Source organism: Eupeodes corollae, chromosome 2 (genome assembly GCF_945859685.1).
Source record: "Eupeodes corollae chromosome 2, idEupCoro1.1, whole genome shotgun sequence".
NCBI lineage: Eukaryota > Metazoa > Arthropoda > Insecta > Diptera > Syrphidae > Eupeodes > Eupeodes corollae.
The window spans coordinates 100,775,955-100,794,210 of record NC_079148.1 but is presented as its reverse complement, the minus strand read 5'-3'; the positions used below and the strand labels follow the sequence as shown (position 1 = coordinate 100,794,210).

Genomic DNA, 18,256 nt, shown 5'->3' with positions numbered 1-18,256 from the left:
GCATTAAAGCTCAATGTTAGGCAAAAATGAACAATGCAATTTGTGTGTTTACTCAGTTGAAGCGGAAATCAATTTAAAAAAAAACTAACGATTTTTAAAATTAAGGTTTTTTTGAGAATTTAAATTGAAATCAAACTTTTTCGAAGATACGATTTTAAATCTTAAAATACAATGTCCATTTTTAAATAGACTTTTTGGATCGTTCATTTTATTTTGAAAAACATTTCAGTTGTATATATATACTGTTGCGGTAAATTTTACCACAACAAGTTTCACCTCCCTTGTTGCTAACCACCCTTGACGATTTCTTACTGCGGCCCCAAAATTCTAGAAGAGTCTAGTAGAAACCTGGACCATCAGCCAGTGACCTGCTCTCCTAGCATTTTGGGAAAGCAAATTTAAAAGGTCCTACGAAAGGATTCCACACCAACGAATTGTGCGACGGTTGGCCCACATATTGGATAAACAATATCGTCAAGGCATGAAGACGATACCCATGCCCAACAATGTGTGTAGAAAAGTCACACCAACGTTAACGTAGTATGGCCGAGGGCCCACCATAAAGTACATAATTATTAACGATAGAAAAATCACTCCAAGAATATCTTAATAACTTTTACTTTAATTATAGGCTTGGCTACCGACTTCCTTTAACACCACATAAGTAGTCTTTCCTCACCTAAAAACTAGCGCGTGTAAATACTCGGTAATGCGAGGAATTCCACACGATTTTTCCAGAAAGTCTTGACTGGAATGGGTTCGAAAGTGAAGAGCTGAACTCACTCATTGAGCTACTGGGTGATCGCATCACCTCTTTAAAGAGATCGCGTGCGATGAAAGATATCTGGCTTCTCGGTCGCACACCCAATCTTATGGATGGAGAAAATTGCGGGACCGAGACAGATCGACTACCACGCAAAAGGTCCGAGAGGATTGCCTGAGGGCAAGTAGCCGGAAGGGTCAAGCTCGCCATGATGATGGCCACTTTTTGAATTGCGTCCAAAGCCTTTTGACTAAAGAAAAATTGTGTGAAGGAATTTTTTTTGAAAAGACATACATTAAGTAATTTTTCTACGATAGTTTTTTTTTTCCTTTAAGTTTCTATTAAGTTAAAGATTTTGTTTTGTTCTGCGGTGGAGAAAAGTGAGGAAGGATTACGATAGTCGTTTGAGGAAATCAAAAAGAAGCTAAGAATAGTGTATCTAAGAATATTGCGTTTTTTCTGGTGTTCATTTGGTTTAAATTCGTCCTTTTGACCTTCGAGTCGAAGCATTAATCTTCGGTTATTACGGGACGCGTTTACCGTTTTATTTTTTTGATTTTTGTTTCTTATCGAAATAATTTTCGTCGAGTGATTTCTTTTATCGTTTTTTTTTTTTATTATTATATTCATCATTTTCTTTTGCAAGACATTTATCGAGAATTGACCTTCTATCAATCTCAATAATTCAATTTGTATCATTCCCTTTTACAAAAGATCCTGGTTTTTAATCCCGGCTTCGGCCAAGGTTTTCCAGGCAATAAAACACAACTTAAATTTCCTTTCGGGAAAATAAAACCTTTCTTTTATTTCGTGAGTTTATTTGAAGAAGAATTTTTCAGCGACTGGTTTTGGTAAACTTCCAGTAAAAAGTTTCCTGGAGCCCACTATAATCAATACGACTTGGAGAAATTCACCTCGTCGTATTTCGATATCATTTTGATATCAATTTCATTTCAATTTTATTAATCACCTTGATTAATTAAATATTCACCTCATCGAAAGTAGCTGAGCTACTGGGCTGGCAATACTTTTATTGCTACCTGTGGTGAATTCTTCCACCTGTTTGTCATATCCATTGACGTAAAGTGTCATAATAACTCTCGCGGCACTTCAGCGGTGTGCAATTTCGTTTTTTTTTTAAATTTTAAATCATTTAAGATAAGAGGAATTTAATTCGCGTTCGATCTTCGACAATATTGGATTCGGAAATCCAATATTGTTTAAAAACAATCGGAATTATAGTCAGTCCGTCGGGTCGGTTATACGGTGGAAAAATTTGCAACAATACAAACAAAAAACTGTATAAATTACTATGTTTACTTCTACTCCATCACTCTCTCCTAATCAAAGATACACATTTATTTCAAAATCCTTACTTCGACAATCTGTTTTATAAAATCATAGTATTCAATCTTTTGTTTCTTGGTTTCTATTTAAGTTTTTTTTAAGAATCATTTCATTCAATCACAAAACTGTTTCCCAACCTTTGCTTTGTGCCTCCTCCTCAATATATAAACAAATATTTCGAGGAAAAATATAATTGCTCCTTTTGCAATTGACAACCTTAAGCTCCAATATTTCGGATTTTCCAGGAACAATATTGAAAGTATTGCCTTTAAATGCAACGACAGCTTTGATTTTATACCAAAAATGTTTGTGTACACTCTGGGCCAAAGCTCAATAGCTCAATTCGTTTAGGTACTACGTTAATGGTTAAAGTTCTTTAGATCTTTTGAGAACTAATTTCAGATAGACCTTCAAAAAATAATTTGTGTTTAATTGCGTCAACATTTTAAACGATTCCTTTTTTTAGGAAATATCAACATTTATTTAAGCGGAAAACGATCTTAAAATTACTTGTTATTGCACAAACTTATTTGACAGTTATCAGAATCTAATCAAACATTTCAAACAAAGCTCTTAATCGATAATTAACAATGAATGTAATTATCGGTCTTGAAACTATATTTACCTAATGTTACTTGTTCAAATAGTCAAAACTTTTTTAAAAGTAATCTTTTTTTAAAGAAATGGATTAACAATAAGTATTGAGCCTGCAGTCTATTCAAATTAATTACAATGTTTCCATGGCTTTCTCTATTAAAATTTAAAAACAAAAAAAAAAAACTAATCGATGTCCTGCAGACCTTCAGCAAAAAATTCCTTTCTATTCTTAACATTTCAACAATGAAAACCTTACTGACAACAGTTTTCCATATATCTATACATATAGCAAAACTGAAATACGAATAAATTAAAGGTTTACCCTAGAAAAGGAATACCATACCATATACCTACCTACTAAACCTTTCTAATGTCACTACGTGAGCTCATAGTGTATCAGTGTTTATTTAATTAAATCAAAGGAAAGTCAATGTTGGTATATAAAGAACACAAACAAAATAAATAAAAAAAAAGAAAAACTTCAACAGAAATCCTTTGGAAAAGCCATTCACGGATAATTCTTTTGCAATATAGGATAAAAAAGAACCAATATAGCGCTACCATGAAGACCAACCTACGAGAGTTTTTTTTATTTTTCGTCTGACCTATTTTAATCCTATCCCCAGAGTGTAACGATTTACCTATTCTTTCAAAACTCTGCAAGTCGTTGAAGTTGGCATGGTACACATTCTAATTTGTAAAAAAATAAACGTGCGTACAGTCAGGGTACGTAGATTGAGGTTATAGTTTGTTTTTGGTGTTCGAAAGTATAATCAACGAATTTCTGAAGAAATATTTTACTTCGTTATGGAGCTTGGAAATCGGTGTTATCATTTGACCGTACCGAGAAATCGGAAAAATCTGCCTCTTGCAGCGGAAATATTTTACGACGTGCAACAAAATGATGGACGGTCTTTTAACGACATCAGTTTCTAGTCTCTTCTAATTTGACAATTTCTTGTGTAGTCATTCGAATGTGCTGACCATAATCACCGCATAGTATTACATTTTTAGCAAGTTTTCCAAATGACAAATTAGTTTGACAGAAATATCAAATGCAAGTGCTACCACGCAATGAATAACTCTTTGTAATTAAAAAAAAGGCTTGGATGCGACCCTTACTGATAACTTCTCATCCCGTCCGTCGATTTGTCTTGCTTAAAACTTTAACAAAATATTTGTCTATAGGTTTTCGTTTTTTGTTAAACAAGTCGTCAGTTGATTTTTTTCTAAACAATTAACTACAAATTACCAACAGTATTTTACATTTGATGGATTTTCGCACAAAAAATTTAACACGAAGTGGAATTATTTTGAAGTTATTTATTCACGAGTTATCTTGATTCGAACGGGTTGGGGTCAAAAAACTGTATGGATCAAAATTCTCTATTTAAAATACTGTATCTCGAAACCGGCATTTCAAAATACTGTGTGTACCAAATAATTTTTCTTAATATTATGTATTTTAAAGTTCTATATATCAAAATCCTGTATTGCAAAATGTTATTTTTTTTATTTTTCAGCCTATTAAAAGCATTTATACAGAATTTTTTCAACAGAAAATTTTTTTAAAGAAAACATTAATTCTTATATTTTTCTTCTTAATTGTTTACAACTCTCTAAAATGTATACATAAATTGTTCCTATCATAATCAACAATTGCATAAACAAGCGCAAAATTATTTGATCAGTCAAAACTTCCAGTATTTTGACGAAACAGCATTTTGTGATACATTATTTTAAATGTACAATATTTTGAAATACAGAGTATTAACCTTACAGTATTATGACTTTACAGTATAATAAGTATTTTGTTAATTTCGAAATTCTTAGTAAAAAAAAGACTGACTTCAGAAATGATCCTGTGAAGTAAGTCTTTTATTACAATATGTCTTGGAATGAGCATCTAACAAACAGATTGGAAGCATCTAAAAATTCCATCAATGCAACGTTGTCGAGACTGCTGCGAGACAATACCGTCCAACATACAACAAAGTTTAAAATATATAATGCCGCCTCAAAAGCTATAAGGTTGTAGTGTGCTCAAGTTTGGGGATACCGAGAATACAACCAAATCGAAAAATTGCAGCGTTTCTTCATGAAAAGTTGCTTTTCTTCTTCTTCTGCACATTGAAAAAGGTTTACCAAAGGGTTTTCTAACGTTCCTCCAGCTAAATTTTTCTTTCATAAGACGAAATCTAAATCCTTCTAATAATAGATTACAAGAACATGAGCAACATTTTATAGAAAGCCATTTGAAACAAGAAAATTTTCTGGGCTAAGGAATGGTTGAATGGTTTTCATGGATGTTAGTTGGGTTTTTCCTTGACATGATCCTACTGGAACGGCCAGCTTACAAACATTCTCTTACTGGAAATGAAAGAAAAACACTTAAATGAATTTAAAGTTAGTGCGACACAGTCTCAATTGCACGATGAATATTGTAACTTGATGCACTCTGGCATACCGAACTACTTTGATGACTCCAATTCACGTGGTATGATTTCCAAAATTTTTAAAGCTCGCTTCGGGCTCCTTAATATCAATGGAAGAGCCCTCCAAGGAGATACAAATGGAATATGTACATTGTGTAATATGGATGAATCGGAAAATATCATGCACTTCATTGGAACCCGTCCAGTATTCAAAACATACAGAAGAACATTTCTTTGCAGCGGCAAGGTTTCTCATATTTAACTTCTCAATGTTCTTAATGGCTACTGCTTTTCAAACTTATAAAACTTCTTAAAAGCGTCAATTAAATATCGCAATCTTAATATAAATGAATTGTCATAAATTATTAAGTAACTTAATCTACTTACTAGGCAAACATATTTTTTTAAATTTCTTTTTTAACCCGACAGGAAGCTTAAAGTTATTGTCAAAACTTATTTTAAACAAGCATTATTAATTTTTTGTACAATCTTTTTGAAAATAAAATTATATATCTATCTATCTAATAAAATAAGTATTTTAAAATACAGTATTTTGACACGCTCTCTAATTTTGCGTACTATTTTTTGTAGATTCAAATTTTTATGAAAAAACTGACTGAAAACAATATTTTCTATAAATTAGTTTAAAAAGTCTTAGTAATTTTTTTTTGTAGACAAACTATCGATTCGAATTTCTCTTAATTATTTATTTTTAAGATGAAGTTTGAAACCAACATCTTAAATTTTAAAAAAGATGTTTCAGTCGAAAAATTTTGTTTACCAACTTTCAGCAATGTTTTTGTTTCAGTTTTTTTGTTTATAAAAAAAACATCAATTGAATTTAGTTTAAAAATTATATTAGTAAAATTTAATTCAAGTCGATAGTGGTACTGGTTCTTGAGATATTTTGGGTTAACCAATCCACTCAATTTGAGAGTCCTTTCTGCATATGTCTGCATAATTATCTGTATTAACAACATTTATTTGAAGTCGATATCTGTACTGGTTCTTGAGATATGTAGTGGACGAAAAATCTTCCCGAACGTATAGACATACGAACGTACATACACACGCACAGACATCTCTCTAATAATCATTTATTTAGATTCTAGGGATCTTGAAACGTCGAGAAATGTCAGCATTTACAGTTCCATAAATCGGACTAATATAATATTTATTTAATATTGCATAAATAAGTTAAGATATTTGTTTAAATGTTTTATATGACTTTGACTTACTGACACGGAGTGTTATTTGGACTTTGGTAGCAGCTGTCTTTTCAAAAATAACAGTCTTTGCAACTTCTATCGCTTCATTGGGATTTTCATTTATCCTTTTTTTTCCAGGAACGTTACAAAGCGGATATAAATTTGGCCATCCAACTACTGCAATGCAAGCCGGACAGTTTTGTCCCTCAAAAAGTATCCTCGGTAAGTAACAAATGCTAAAATCACACACACACACACAAAAAAAGAAAAACCGCTTCCAATAGAAGAATATCTTCTACTATATGTACTTTATGTCCTATATGTATGTATATGTATATAAATGGTTCTTGGTTCTATGGCAGCTTCCAATCGATATCCAATCGAAGGTTTCATCGTACATGAGACTAGAAACGAATTCACATTCCGATTCAGAGGGCAGCACCAGCGGAGTCGGTGTTGCAACATCGGGTTCCTACAAAGTACTTCCAGCCTCGGACTCACCACCTCCAGCATGCCCCTTCCCGCCAACCGCAATGGTATACTCAATGAGGGGTCTCGGTAAGTGTTAGTAGAATGAGCGTGCTTCGCTTCTATTTTTTTCTTTCTGTCTTTTCTGTTTATTTTTAGACTTTAACTAGTGAATTGGTTAAGTTTGGAATGGGAATGGGATAGGATGAATATAGGGAGAGGGAATAGGAAAACGAGGGTATACCTTCCAGTGTTGCCGATTCAAAAAAAAATGTATCATAAGTTTTTATCATGAGATCCTCAAAAAAATCATGAGATTGCTTATTCTTCATTCGGCACTCAATAATGAATATTAGCGTATAATTTAATACACAAATTTTAAATTAAAAATACATATGAATTTTCATTTGATTTTAGTAAGTTTTAAGGTCATTGGAATGAACAAATCCAATTATTGCATCCTCTCAAGTCTTTTCCTGATTTTTGTTTTGAGTAATGTAACTTTTGAAAATATTCTTTCAGTGTTGCATGCATTTGTTAAATTTAGTAAAAAACGGTAGCACAAAACTAAGAAAACATAAATATATATAATTAACACTTTTATTGATCATATTTAAAATAGTTTTGCCTGACAGTAAGTTGTCACTTTTTGTAACGTTGTTAAAAACTTCTGACCTCGTCAGAAGTAGTCATGTCATCTTCAAAATAGCTTGAAAAATTTAAATGCTGCAATTCTCTTAGGACTGGTCTGAATATAATTATAAACATCTCAACATAAGTCTTTAATACTTGAGGGTAAATTGTAACATGCAAATGAAGCGTAGAGATGAAAAGAGTGACTAATACACTTCATTATAATAATAAAAAGTTTGGGAAATTAGCTTGTAAATACGTGCGAACTGATGAGTTCACTCCCATCAACACTGCAACTCCAACGGCACCAATACCTTTTTTTAAGGAAGATTTAAAAAATCATGAGATTTTCAATAAATTCATGAGATCATGAGATGGGGGTGAAAAATCATGAGAATCATGATAAATCATGAGATTCGGCAACGCTGATACCTTCATATATGGAGGGTCTTATAAGAACTCCCGAAGCACATGTAGTTGCATGGAGCACCTACTAGATTCTTTGCCTAGGAGCGCGTTGTTGCATTGCTTTAAATAGGCAGAGAGATGTTGTTGATCTTTTTTCTACTTTTTGTTGTTGGTGTATCTTTTATTATTGTATCCTTACACCATTGCACTTTGCTTTCACGTGAACCAACCTTGTTGGGTGTTTTATTTTTTTGCATTTAATTGCGTGTGCATCGTTAGTGGTTATTTGACGACCATCGCCGGTTGTTAGAGCACAGGGCTAAGGGGACGAAGTTGCAGAGGTAAAACATCCTTTTCAGCTCCCAGGCCTAGGCCTAGGTCCAAGCCCAAGCCCAAGCCCAAATATAGCTGCGGGTAACCATTTTCAGTTTGGAAAAAGGCTCTCGCGATATATTAAAGTCCAGGCACGCTTCAACGGCTGCAAGCATTTTTGCAGAGGATTTTTCCTTTGCTCGGTGGGGTGTAGCATATATGTAAGGTACCTAGAAAGGTGTACTGGTACATTAGCTTACCTTCGTTCTGTACATAGGTTTACCCATTTGCACGCCTCTCTCTGCCTATGTGCAATGTTATTTTTTGTCTCATGTTATATCTACGAGAATATTTTTTTTATTTTAAATTGCATTTTAAAAATACATTTTAAATTGCACAGGTTTTATTTATGTACCTAGATATCTAGGTAGATAGATATGTACGAAGTATGTGATGAAGAAAAAAAAAACATACACATTTTTAATCAGGTTCAGGTGAGCATTTTTATTTCCAAGAGGACAGATTAATGTTGCTTTAGTTAAAAGCTGTGGTAATTTCAGCGATGTGCTTTTTTATTTGTGATGTATTTTTGTTTGTTTTAATTTGTTTTTATTTTTGGTAATTAAATCTACTAACAACAACCTGTTTGATGTGTTGTGCTGTTCAAATTTGATTTAAGCTGACAATAAAATTAAATGGCTTGCTTAAATTTGTAATTATTTGCTTTGAATTTTGAAAGTAGCAGGGAAATAACCGTCAGGCAATATTGAGATAAATAAAAAAAAAAATTGTTGGGATGAAAATATAATTGAAAAATTAATTAATTTAATAATGAACTTATTAATTAAGAGTTAGGTATGTTTATATTATTGCAATTTCAAACAGGAAATGTTTGTATTTGCATGATATTAAAATTATATAATTAGGGAACAATAAGTGAGCTCATACTTTTTTAATATTCAAATTTTTGATTAAGTCCTTTTATTAGTAGATTTCCAAAACTGTGCTTATTTCGGTAATTTTTAGTAATTTTTGTATTAAAAATAAGTTGAACAATTTAATAACAACCAACCAAACGATGGATACTTTTATTATAAGTTCGTAACGGTTTTCCAATAAAAGGTGTCATTTTGATTTACAAAACGAGTATTTTTTAAGCGAGATCAATTTTTGTCTATTTCATTGTAAATAAGTTAAATATAGCCGGTACAAGACGTTTGTCTTTGATAGCATCATGACTTTAAAGGCTAGAATCGATTGTGCAGCATTTTCATAAACCTTGGATTTTGAGTTGCTCCAAAGTCTTAAATCACAGTTATGCTTTTCATATAAAGAGTTTTCCAATAAGGGCGGGTAGATGTTGAAATGGAATAAAATAAGCTGTGTATAACAAAATTATTTGTTTTATTTTAAAGGCACATTAAGTGTGGAATATGGCAGTATTCAAATGCCCGCCTCGGCTTCTTACGGTGGCAAGGATCCGAAAGGTCCAATTTTCAATGACTCTTCCGCATAGACCCGACTGAATTTAAGTGATGGAATGTGTTATGTTCAACTTTAAGGCATCTGTCGATTGTGGTTTATTTGCATAGCTTCAAGAAACTCCAAAGGTAAAAGTCTAGTGGGATCAAATCGCATGACCTTGGTGCTAATATATATCACCCCTGCTAGTCATAGCTTTAATCTCAAATCACTCATACAAAATGTCAATCGTAGCGCTTGCTGTGTGGCACGTATCGCCCCGCCGTCCTGCTATAACCACATGTCGTCTGGGTCTATATGGTTCTATTTGGGACATAAGAATTAAGTTATCATCGTAAATGTAGCGCTCGCTGCTGACGGTGACCGCCTCACTAACGTCGTTTTCAAAAAGTACAGAGCAATTACACCGCCACGCTGGTCCAAAATCCACACCAAACGGTGAACACATCCATTCATCCAAAAATGCGCCTCATTCCTAAAGATGATTTTTCGGCCGAAATTGGGGTCGTCTTCCAAACGATTCGAAACCCAGTCAGCGAACAAACGGCGTTGTCTTTGGTCATGAACTCTGAGCTCCTGGGTTAGTTTGATCTTGTACGGGTGTGGGCCCAGACGTAAAATTCAACAAGTTAAAGTGTGCGAAAGCCCGAGTTCTGACGAGGAAAAGATTGCCTCGGGTTTTGCTGATGGCTGATTGCTTAAGTCTGGGGTGAGACCCACACTGATAACTTCCCAACCCGTCTGTCGATTTGTCTTGCTTAAGAGTTTGTAGGTTTTCGTGTTGGGTTAAAAAAAGTTGTCAGTTGAATTATTCTTAAAAGTTTTAAAATTACCAACAATATTTTTCATATAAGTAAATAGTTTAGTTTGAAAATCCAGTTTTTTTAAATTGATTTTCGGTCGAAGACAAATTTTAACCATTTAGTAGAATTTCTTAAATTTTTAGAAATTAGATGAATGAAATTAGTTTGAGAGATATCAAGAACGGAACATCAATCTTTATCAAATTTCCACACTATTTTTTGTAGATCTTATTTGTTTATGTACAAACGGACTGCTGCATTCTTATAAAAACAGCTTAATATTGAAAACAATATTTTCTGTGAAATAAAAAAGTTTGTAGACAAAGCTTTTTGAGTCGAAAATCAATTTTTACCAACTTTTATTAATTTTGTATTATTATTTATTTATTATTTCTTAAAAGTGAAAATTAGTTGAAAATCATTATCTCAAATTTTTGAAAATATATTTGAGTAAAAAATCAATTTTTACCTACTTTTGTTAAATTTTCTTTTAAGATTTTAGTTTTTGTAAGGAAACTGTCAATTAGATTTTTCTCAAAATTTTAATGAATGTTGACAACAATATTTTTTAAAAGATAACAGTAGTTTAAAGCCAATATCTCAAGGTTTTGAAAAGATATTTGAGTCAAAAATCAATTTTTACCAACTTTTATTAATTTTTTGGTTTAGGTTTTTATTTTTTGTAAGAAACTGTCAATTCGCTTTTTCTCAAAATTGTATGGAATATTGAAAACAATATTTTTATGAGTTAAAATTAGTTGAAAGCCATAATCTCAATTTTTTGAAAAGATATTTCATTTAAAACTCAATTTTTACCAACTTTGAGTAATGTTTTTTTAGGTTTTTATTTACAAGAAAAACTGTCGATTCGATTTTTCTCAAAATCATACCAAATGCTAAAAACGTTATTTTTCGTTGCACGAATTTGTTTTGGAGATAAAATTATTTTGTATTCGTAAAATTTTCGAGGTGACAAATTTTTTTCAGTTTTTTTGTATTTATAAAAAAAATCATTCATTGGATTTTTTTCCAAAAATATACTTGTTTGGTATCACGTTACAATGTATTATATAAAATTTAATTCAACTCTCTACCGTTTTTTGTTCATGAGATATTTAGGGTTAACCAAAATGCTCACCTTTTTTTAAACCGCTATGGTAAAAAAAAACACCCACGCAATTTTCTTGAGATACAGAAAATCTTTTTGCCTTATTATCTGTAAAACATAATTTATTTGAAGTCGATATCTCTTCTGGTTCTTGAGCTATAGACGACAAAAAAACGTCGCGAACGTTCCGACGTACGTACACACGCACGCACAGACATCTTTCTAATATTATTTTATTTCAACTCTAGAGACCTTGAAACGTCGAGAAATGTCAAAATTTTCAATAACAATAACTTCCTATTTGAAGTTAATAAGAGTTTACCGGGGCTTCTAGTGAAGGTTTCAATTGAAAACGCTAAACTAAATTTGGGAGGCTTTTTTCTTAGTGGAAATATCCATGTGTTTTTAATTTCCGTCAAAAAATATTTTAAAACTCTTAGCTGTACTTTTTGGAGTCTTCATATGACTACAATTACCTACATTTATTTGTCGATGATGCGCTTCGTCACAATGCATCATTTTATGATTTGAATTTTAAGATTCTCGAGTTAAATACTAATTCAAGTCTCGAAGTAAAATTCTTACCACCACATGATACCTCTTCTACAATTGCCAAACGGATACCTTCTCATTCAAACCCTGATAAACCAAACAGAATCAACTTTAATTTAAAAAAACTCTTGAGGTCAAACGTCACAATAGATTCTTGGTATTTGAAAATCTTGGACTTTTTAATGGGGGTGGGTCTTACATACTTAAACGGATCACATCTTATGTGTACCTTGTTAAAGTTATTGTATATTTGTTAAGTATTTAAAAGCTATTATTACTATATTATAGGAAAATAAATATAGACTTCAATGTTGCCTTATAGCTAAAACGAAAATCCATTATCTCATTAGAACAGCCTTTCTATACCTTGAAGGACGATAATTAACATCTTTATTTATTTTTTCAAAAAGCTTAAAATCATATCCAAGATCTCTTTCTTCCAATTCTTGAAATATTTTTTTCTGTTTCAGTTTAAATATGTTTCTTTTTTTATTTTATTAAAAAATCTATTTTCAGTTAAATAAATATTATTTATTTAGCTGAATTCAAAGCAAATAATAATAAACACAATTTTGTTATTTTTTTTATTTGTTATTTTAACAAACTAAACAAACAAATTCTATGTGTTAAAATTACTCCAAATCGATAATAATGACACATTTTTATTTTCCAAAAATAACAGATGCCAGCAACTCCAACAACAGCAATACCAATAGTTCTAACAACCTGAACAACAACAACAATAATGACAATGTCAATACTAATAACTCTGATCAAATGATTTCACCATCAACTATGGCCAAGTTTCTCGAAGACGAACTCAAAGCAAATGAAGTCAAACATTGTGATACATGCCAGTGTTCAACAAAAGATCTAACCGTCTTGGCCGATGTACAAAGGTCATACGCAGTTGCCACACAAACACCCCTGCACGGCGAAACCAATTCCTCATTATGTCTGCGCTGCAATAGTAACTTGAATTCGCCGTCAAGAACAAACAGTCCTTACATCATGAAACTAGTCAAGTCGAGCGATTCTGTGATATCCGAAACCAAGAGTAGCGTTTCCGACCTAAATGACTGCGACAAGCTCTTTACACCGGCCAAGCGTGACGATCTAATGGTAAACCCTATATTGGGCCACCATCGATTGTGCGATCGAACAGCCAGTAAGTATGCAAGCCTTTTGCAACAACAGCAGCAGCATCAGCAGAATCTTTATACTGACACTGCCAAATATGTGTTGGAAAATAATCGGAAGTTCGCCGAGACTTGTGATCTGATCGATCTGCGGAAATATAGTGATAAATCTCCTGGTAAGCAAGGGACAGTGGCGACGACTACGACGACGGTGGCGAATACGACGACGACGGCAGTCAGTTGTGATATTAGTAAAACGGCAACGTGTGGCACTGCCACCAAGGAGCAGGCTCCGACGTTAAGCAGGAAAATTGAGACTCCTGATGAGATGAGACTTAGTAGCAGTAGTGGAAATGTACAGGGTAAACTCTTAGAGACTAGCGATGAGATGGAGAAGAAGAATGATGATACGGACAAGAGCAATCTGCGATCAGGCATGTCAGGTAGTATGAACAGTGTTTGGAGCAAGACGAGCAGCTGTGAAGGAGCGAAAATGTTTGAGAACTTCAACAGAAATCTTATTAAGACTATAAAGGTTAGTTTATTTTTTTAAATCTAAGTTATTAATAGATATTAATAACTTTTGTTTTCAGGCTGAAAATCCCAAATACCGTGGTCCTCGTTTGTGTGCCATGCGTATCCAACAAAATGGCCAAAGCAACATTCTCCTCGACAACATGGAATCCCCAGCCGAAGCAACGCCAATAATCTACACTCGACGGCAACGTTTCCTCGACGAAGAGCTCGACGACACAAAGGATATAATCACATCCAAGATATCAATGGTGATGACAAATCAAACACAAGTAGACGTTGTAGTCACAAGCAACGGTAATGCATCAACCGAAGCTGCCACCACGATCGCCAAGCGGATGAGCAATGACAAGCTACAGCAAAGCTGTGAGCTTATCAATTCCTCATCTGAAAATAATATTAATTGTAAAATGGACCTTAGCAGTAGCAACAATAATTTAAGCATAGACCTAATTAACGATACCACACCGCTGTTAAGCGTTACCCATAGCAATAATAATAATCCGCAGCCATCACAATCACAGCAACCACAGCAGTTAATGTCACCTTCGGAAGTCAACATTGACCGACAACTAACCAATAGTTATTTGGAACAGCAATTTAAGAATCTCGTGACTACGGAACAGCAGCAGCAACTACTCAAGGCCTCGCTCAACTATGACATGCTGCATCTAAACGACACAAATAATTGCAAGGCGTCTGTCAATTCGAAATCTTGCACCCAATCGAGCTCGATAAGTGATGCCATTGATCTGCAGGAGAGTGTGCTTCTGCGACGCCAGCAGCTGAACCGGGTTGCCGAATGGGTGCAACATAATTCCCAGTTGGAACAGCAACAACCGATTAACGATCACAGTGAGACATACGCTTCCATGGAGAAGCTCTCAATGGATTCTGGATACAAAACAGTCCACCAGCAACCACAAGCATCACAGCCACAAAACCACCATCAGCAGGAACCATTAAATATGCCACTGGCCATCAGCAGCAAGATAACACCAAGTGCCACAAGTACCTTTCAATCTGAGGAGAACCCCAAGCACGGTTACCGGCATTTAGATAACTTCCAGACACCAGAATCTAAGCTCCATTATATAAATGGCAATGACAATGGCAATGGGAACGGAAGTGGTAATGGAAATGGTAACCAGCAGCAATCACTTCATGAAGTCGTTTATAATTACAAATACGCCAAAGATCCTGAAAATAACTCAAATAAGCCTGTCGACATTGCTCAAATGGAATACAATGTTAAGCAATTCCTATTAAAACAGAACGAATGGTCGATGCGCAGTACGAAAAACCACTCGACTGCGACATCTTCTAATTTCAGTAACACTCCAAGTCAAACACCAAAAATGCCAGGTAGCGCCATTCCAGTTATGACAAATGGTGAATTAACAAGATACAGGCACCAGCAACAACAACAACAACAACAGCAGCAGCAAGCAATGCGTATGGCACCACATCGGACTGAAACAAATTTGTAAATGTCTTAATAAACATACAAAATTTTAAGTTTACTTTTTACTTTTATTTTTTGTTTTTAATTTTTAAATGACGTCCCTAAATTGAAGTTTTGTATATAAGGACTTCTCTTAAATGCGCTTTATTTAAAAAAAGAAAAATGAAGAAGCTTTTGCATTGATGTCGATTAACGTCCTTTTACTCCTCGTCTATTTGAGGATTAATAATTCAAAAATGGTACAGGAGTGGAGTTCAAAATAATTTTAACAATTTTTTTTAATGTAACATGTTCTTTCATTTTGTAACGATTTAAAAAAATTGAAATAAGAGTCAGAGTCAAGAACCAACCTTTAAATTTAATTTATAGTGGCAACGTCTCGCGATATTCATCCACAGCATGTGATTCTTTTGACGTATTTTTAAAAATCTTTGCAAAAGCGGCCTTTTGTGTAGCCTCTCAGCAAAATTTAACGGTGTGAATTTAAGCTACCGTGAAACTTGGGATGCAATATCGTCAAAATCATGATTTTTAATGGACTTCAAACAATTAGATCCGTAAAATCTTCAGAAACACTTGAAGTAGCAATACTTTCAACTGAGTGTGTATAAGAATGTTACATATTGCACAGGCCTTGCAACATCAGTTACACTTAAACTCATAATAATAATAATTCTTCACAACTTTACCGATTGTTTGCGTAAACATTGAGTAAGGTCAGAAAAGTGGCTAATTTTCATTATCGTAAATGGCAAACATTTAACAAATTTTACTACAATTTGTATGACAGCTAAGCTTAAGAGGTATCAAAAAGGAGGTGTAGCCACGAAACGAATGACCTCCCCTCACTATTTTTAAAAAGCTTCTAAAACTTTTAACTTTAGAAAAAAATATTTAAAAATAAAAAACCTTCAACTTCTCTGTGAAAAAATTAAATAAATTATTATGCGTAAAATCAATGAAATATTAATTTTTAAAACAATTCTGAAATGATTGATATCTTAAAAAAAACATTGCAATCAGTTTCACTTCAACTCATATTAAAATTCTTCACAAATTTTACCGATTTTTTGCGTATCTTTGGTCGAATATGACGACCGTAAACATTGAGTAAGGTCTGAAAAGTGGCTAATTTTAATTATCGTAAATTGCAAACATTTAACAAATTTTATTACAGTCACGAAACGAATAACCTCCGTTCACTGTTTTTAAAAAGCTTCTAAAACTTTTAACTTCAGAAAAAAATATTTAAAAATAAAAAAACCTTCACATTCAAAAAATTAAATAAATTATTATGCGTAAAATCAATGAAATATTAATTTATTAATTTTTAAAACAATTCTGAAATGATTTTTTGAAAATGATTGATATCTTGAAAAACATTGACTAATATTTAGTAATTTAAATAATGACGTATTTTCGGAGTTCAAGCAGTCCAAACCACCATCGAACTCTTTGAAATTGATGAATATTTTTCGAAATTAAAAAATAAATATTTAGACTGACATTTTCGTTTAAAACCAAAAATCATATAAAATATCATAATTCTGCCTAAAACTGCCCATCAATAAATTTATGTTTCAAACAAAAAAATATTTCTTTTTCTTAAACATTTATTTAAAGTGATGATTGATAATTATTTTTTAACAGCTCAAAAATATATTTAAAATATTCATTGACAACTTATAGTCAATAAAACAACTCTTATTTATTTCAAAACTCCTTAAACCTTGCAACATGGTTTAGGATAATTTATTTACCTTTAATCCACCACCACATACCTGATAAAAAAAGATATTCATATCGAAAAACAAATTGCTCAAGAACTCCACTCCAGTACTGAAAAAAATATAATATTTTTATTATATAAACATAACAAAATTTAAACAAAAACTCGTATACATTACTATATTTCAGACGCTTTAAGATTCCTAGCATGAAATCATATTACAAACAAAATAAAATAAAAAACAACAAAATATTTTATAAACTAAGCTTAAAAAGTCTAATGGGGGCATTTGCTTTAAATTTATTAATTTTCAGCTAAACGAAAAAAAGAATGTACCAATATTTGATTAAAATAATAAAAAAGACACAAACTAAATATAAATAAAATGGGAAAGAGACTTAAATGTATATTATCTAATATATACTTGTATAGGATATAATCATGCGTTTGCTGAACGTTGATCAATATAACAAAAAAAAAATATATTTAAACAAACAACAAAATAAATTCATAATTGTATAAACTAATTTTTATATATGAAATTGAAAATAAAAATTCTACAAAAGCTTTGTGTTAATTTAAAAATATAATTATAACTATATAAACAAAATACAAAAAATATATGTAAAACAAAAAACGCAACAATAATTATCTACTAAAATCGCAAAGACATAAATCAAAGGCTAAAAAGTTTATTTTTATTTTGAACTTTCTAAAATCTTTCTAGTTATTTTTTTAATTTAAACCTTACCTTTTAATATTCCTTTTTTTCCTTAATATTTTTAATTAAACAAAATAAACAATATACCAACTTATGTAATACATGGCTTAAAAATTATTTTACATTATAGTAAGCCCATGAATAATGAATTAACCTAAATAACAAAATATGAAAAATAAATTATTATTAACTATTTATATTAAAACACCTATACATACATACCTACCTATATACAAAACAAAATAAATGCTTTATGTCTGTTATATTTTGCTGAGCCCACTGCTGACACCTACCGTTAATCTTTCTAAACAAAAACAAATATATATATTTTACTAAACCAAGTTAGACTTAAATAAATTTTAAAAAGAAATTTAAAAAAATAAACAAAAAACTAAAACCTTATATCGTAAATAAATTTCTTGAACACAAATAACACAATAACTTATTTTACAAAACAAACAAATCTATACCTTAAAAAATAAATGAGGGTTATTTTCAAAGGCAGGTCGAATTCCAAGTATTCCAACTTTCAATACAATATTTTGCAACATT

General features: G+C 32.1%; 1 protein-coding gene and 1 pseudogene across 5 annotated transcripts in view; one reads left to right on the top strand and one right to left on the bottom strand.

Annotated features, from left to right (window-relative positions):
- The window catches only part of LOC129945767 (tight junction-associated protein 1), a 92,414-nt gene extending 75,345 nt beyond the window's left edge, over positions 1-17,069 (top strand). For 3 of the 5 annotated variants that reach the window (XM_056055681.1, XM_056055683.1, XM_056055684.1), the window contains exons 3-6: positions 6,489-6,572; positions 6,713-6,914; positions 12,799-13,790; positions 13,849-17,069. In XM_056055681.1, coding sequence (XP_055911656.1) covers positions 6,489-6,572; positions 6,713-6,914; positions 12,799-13,790; positions 13,849-15,279 — 2,709 coding nt within the window. In that variant the 3' untranslated portion in view covers positions 15,280-17,069. Of the gene's footprint in view, positions 1-6,488; positions 6,573-6,712; positions 6,920-12,798; positions 13,791-13,848 lie in introns of those variants that run through there. The other 2 variants (XM_056055682.1, XM_056055685.1) reach the window with 2 other exon arrangements.
- Positions 4,515-4,586, bottom strand: LOC129948638 (small nucleolar RNA U3; annotated as a pseudogene).
- Positions 17,070-18,256: the final 1,187 nt, after the last annotated feature.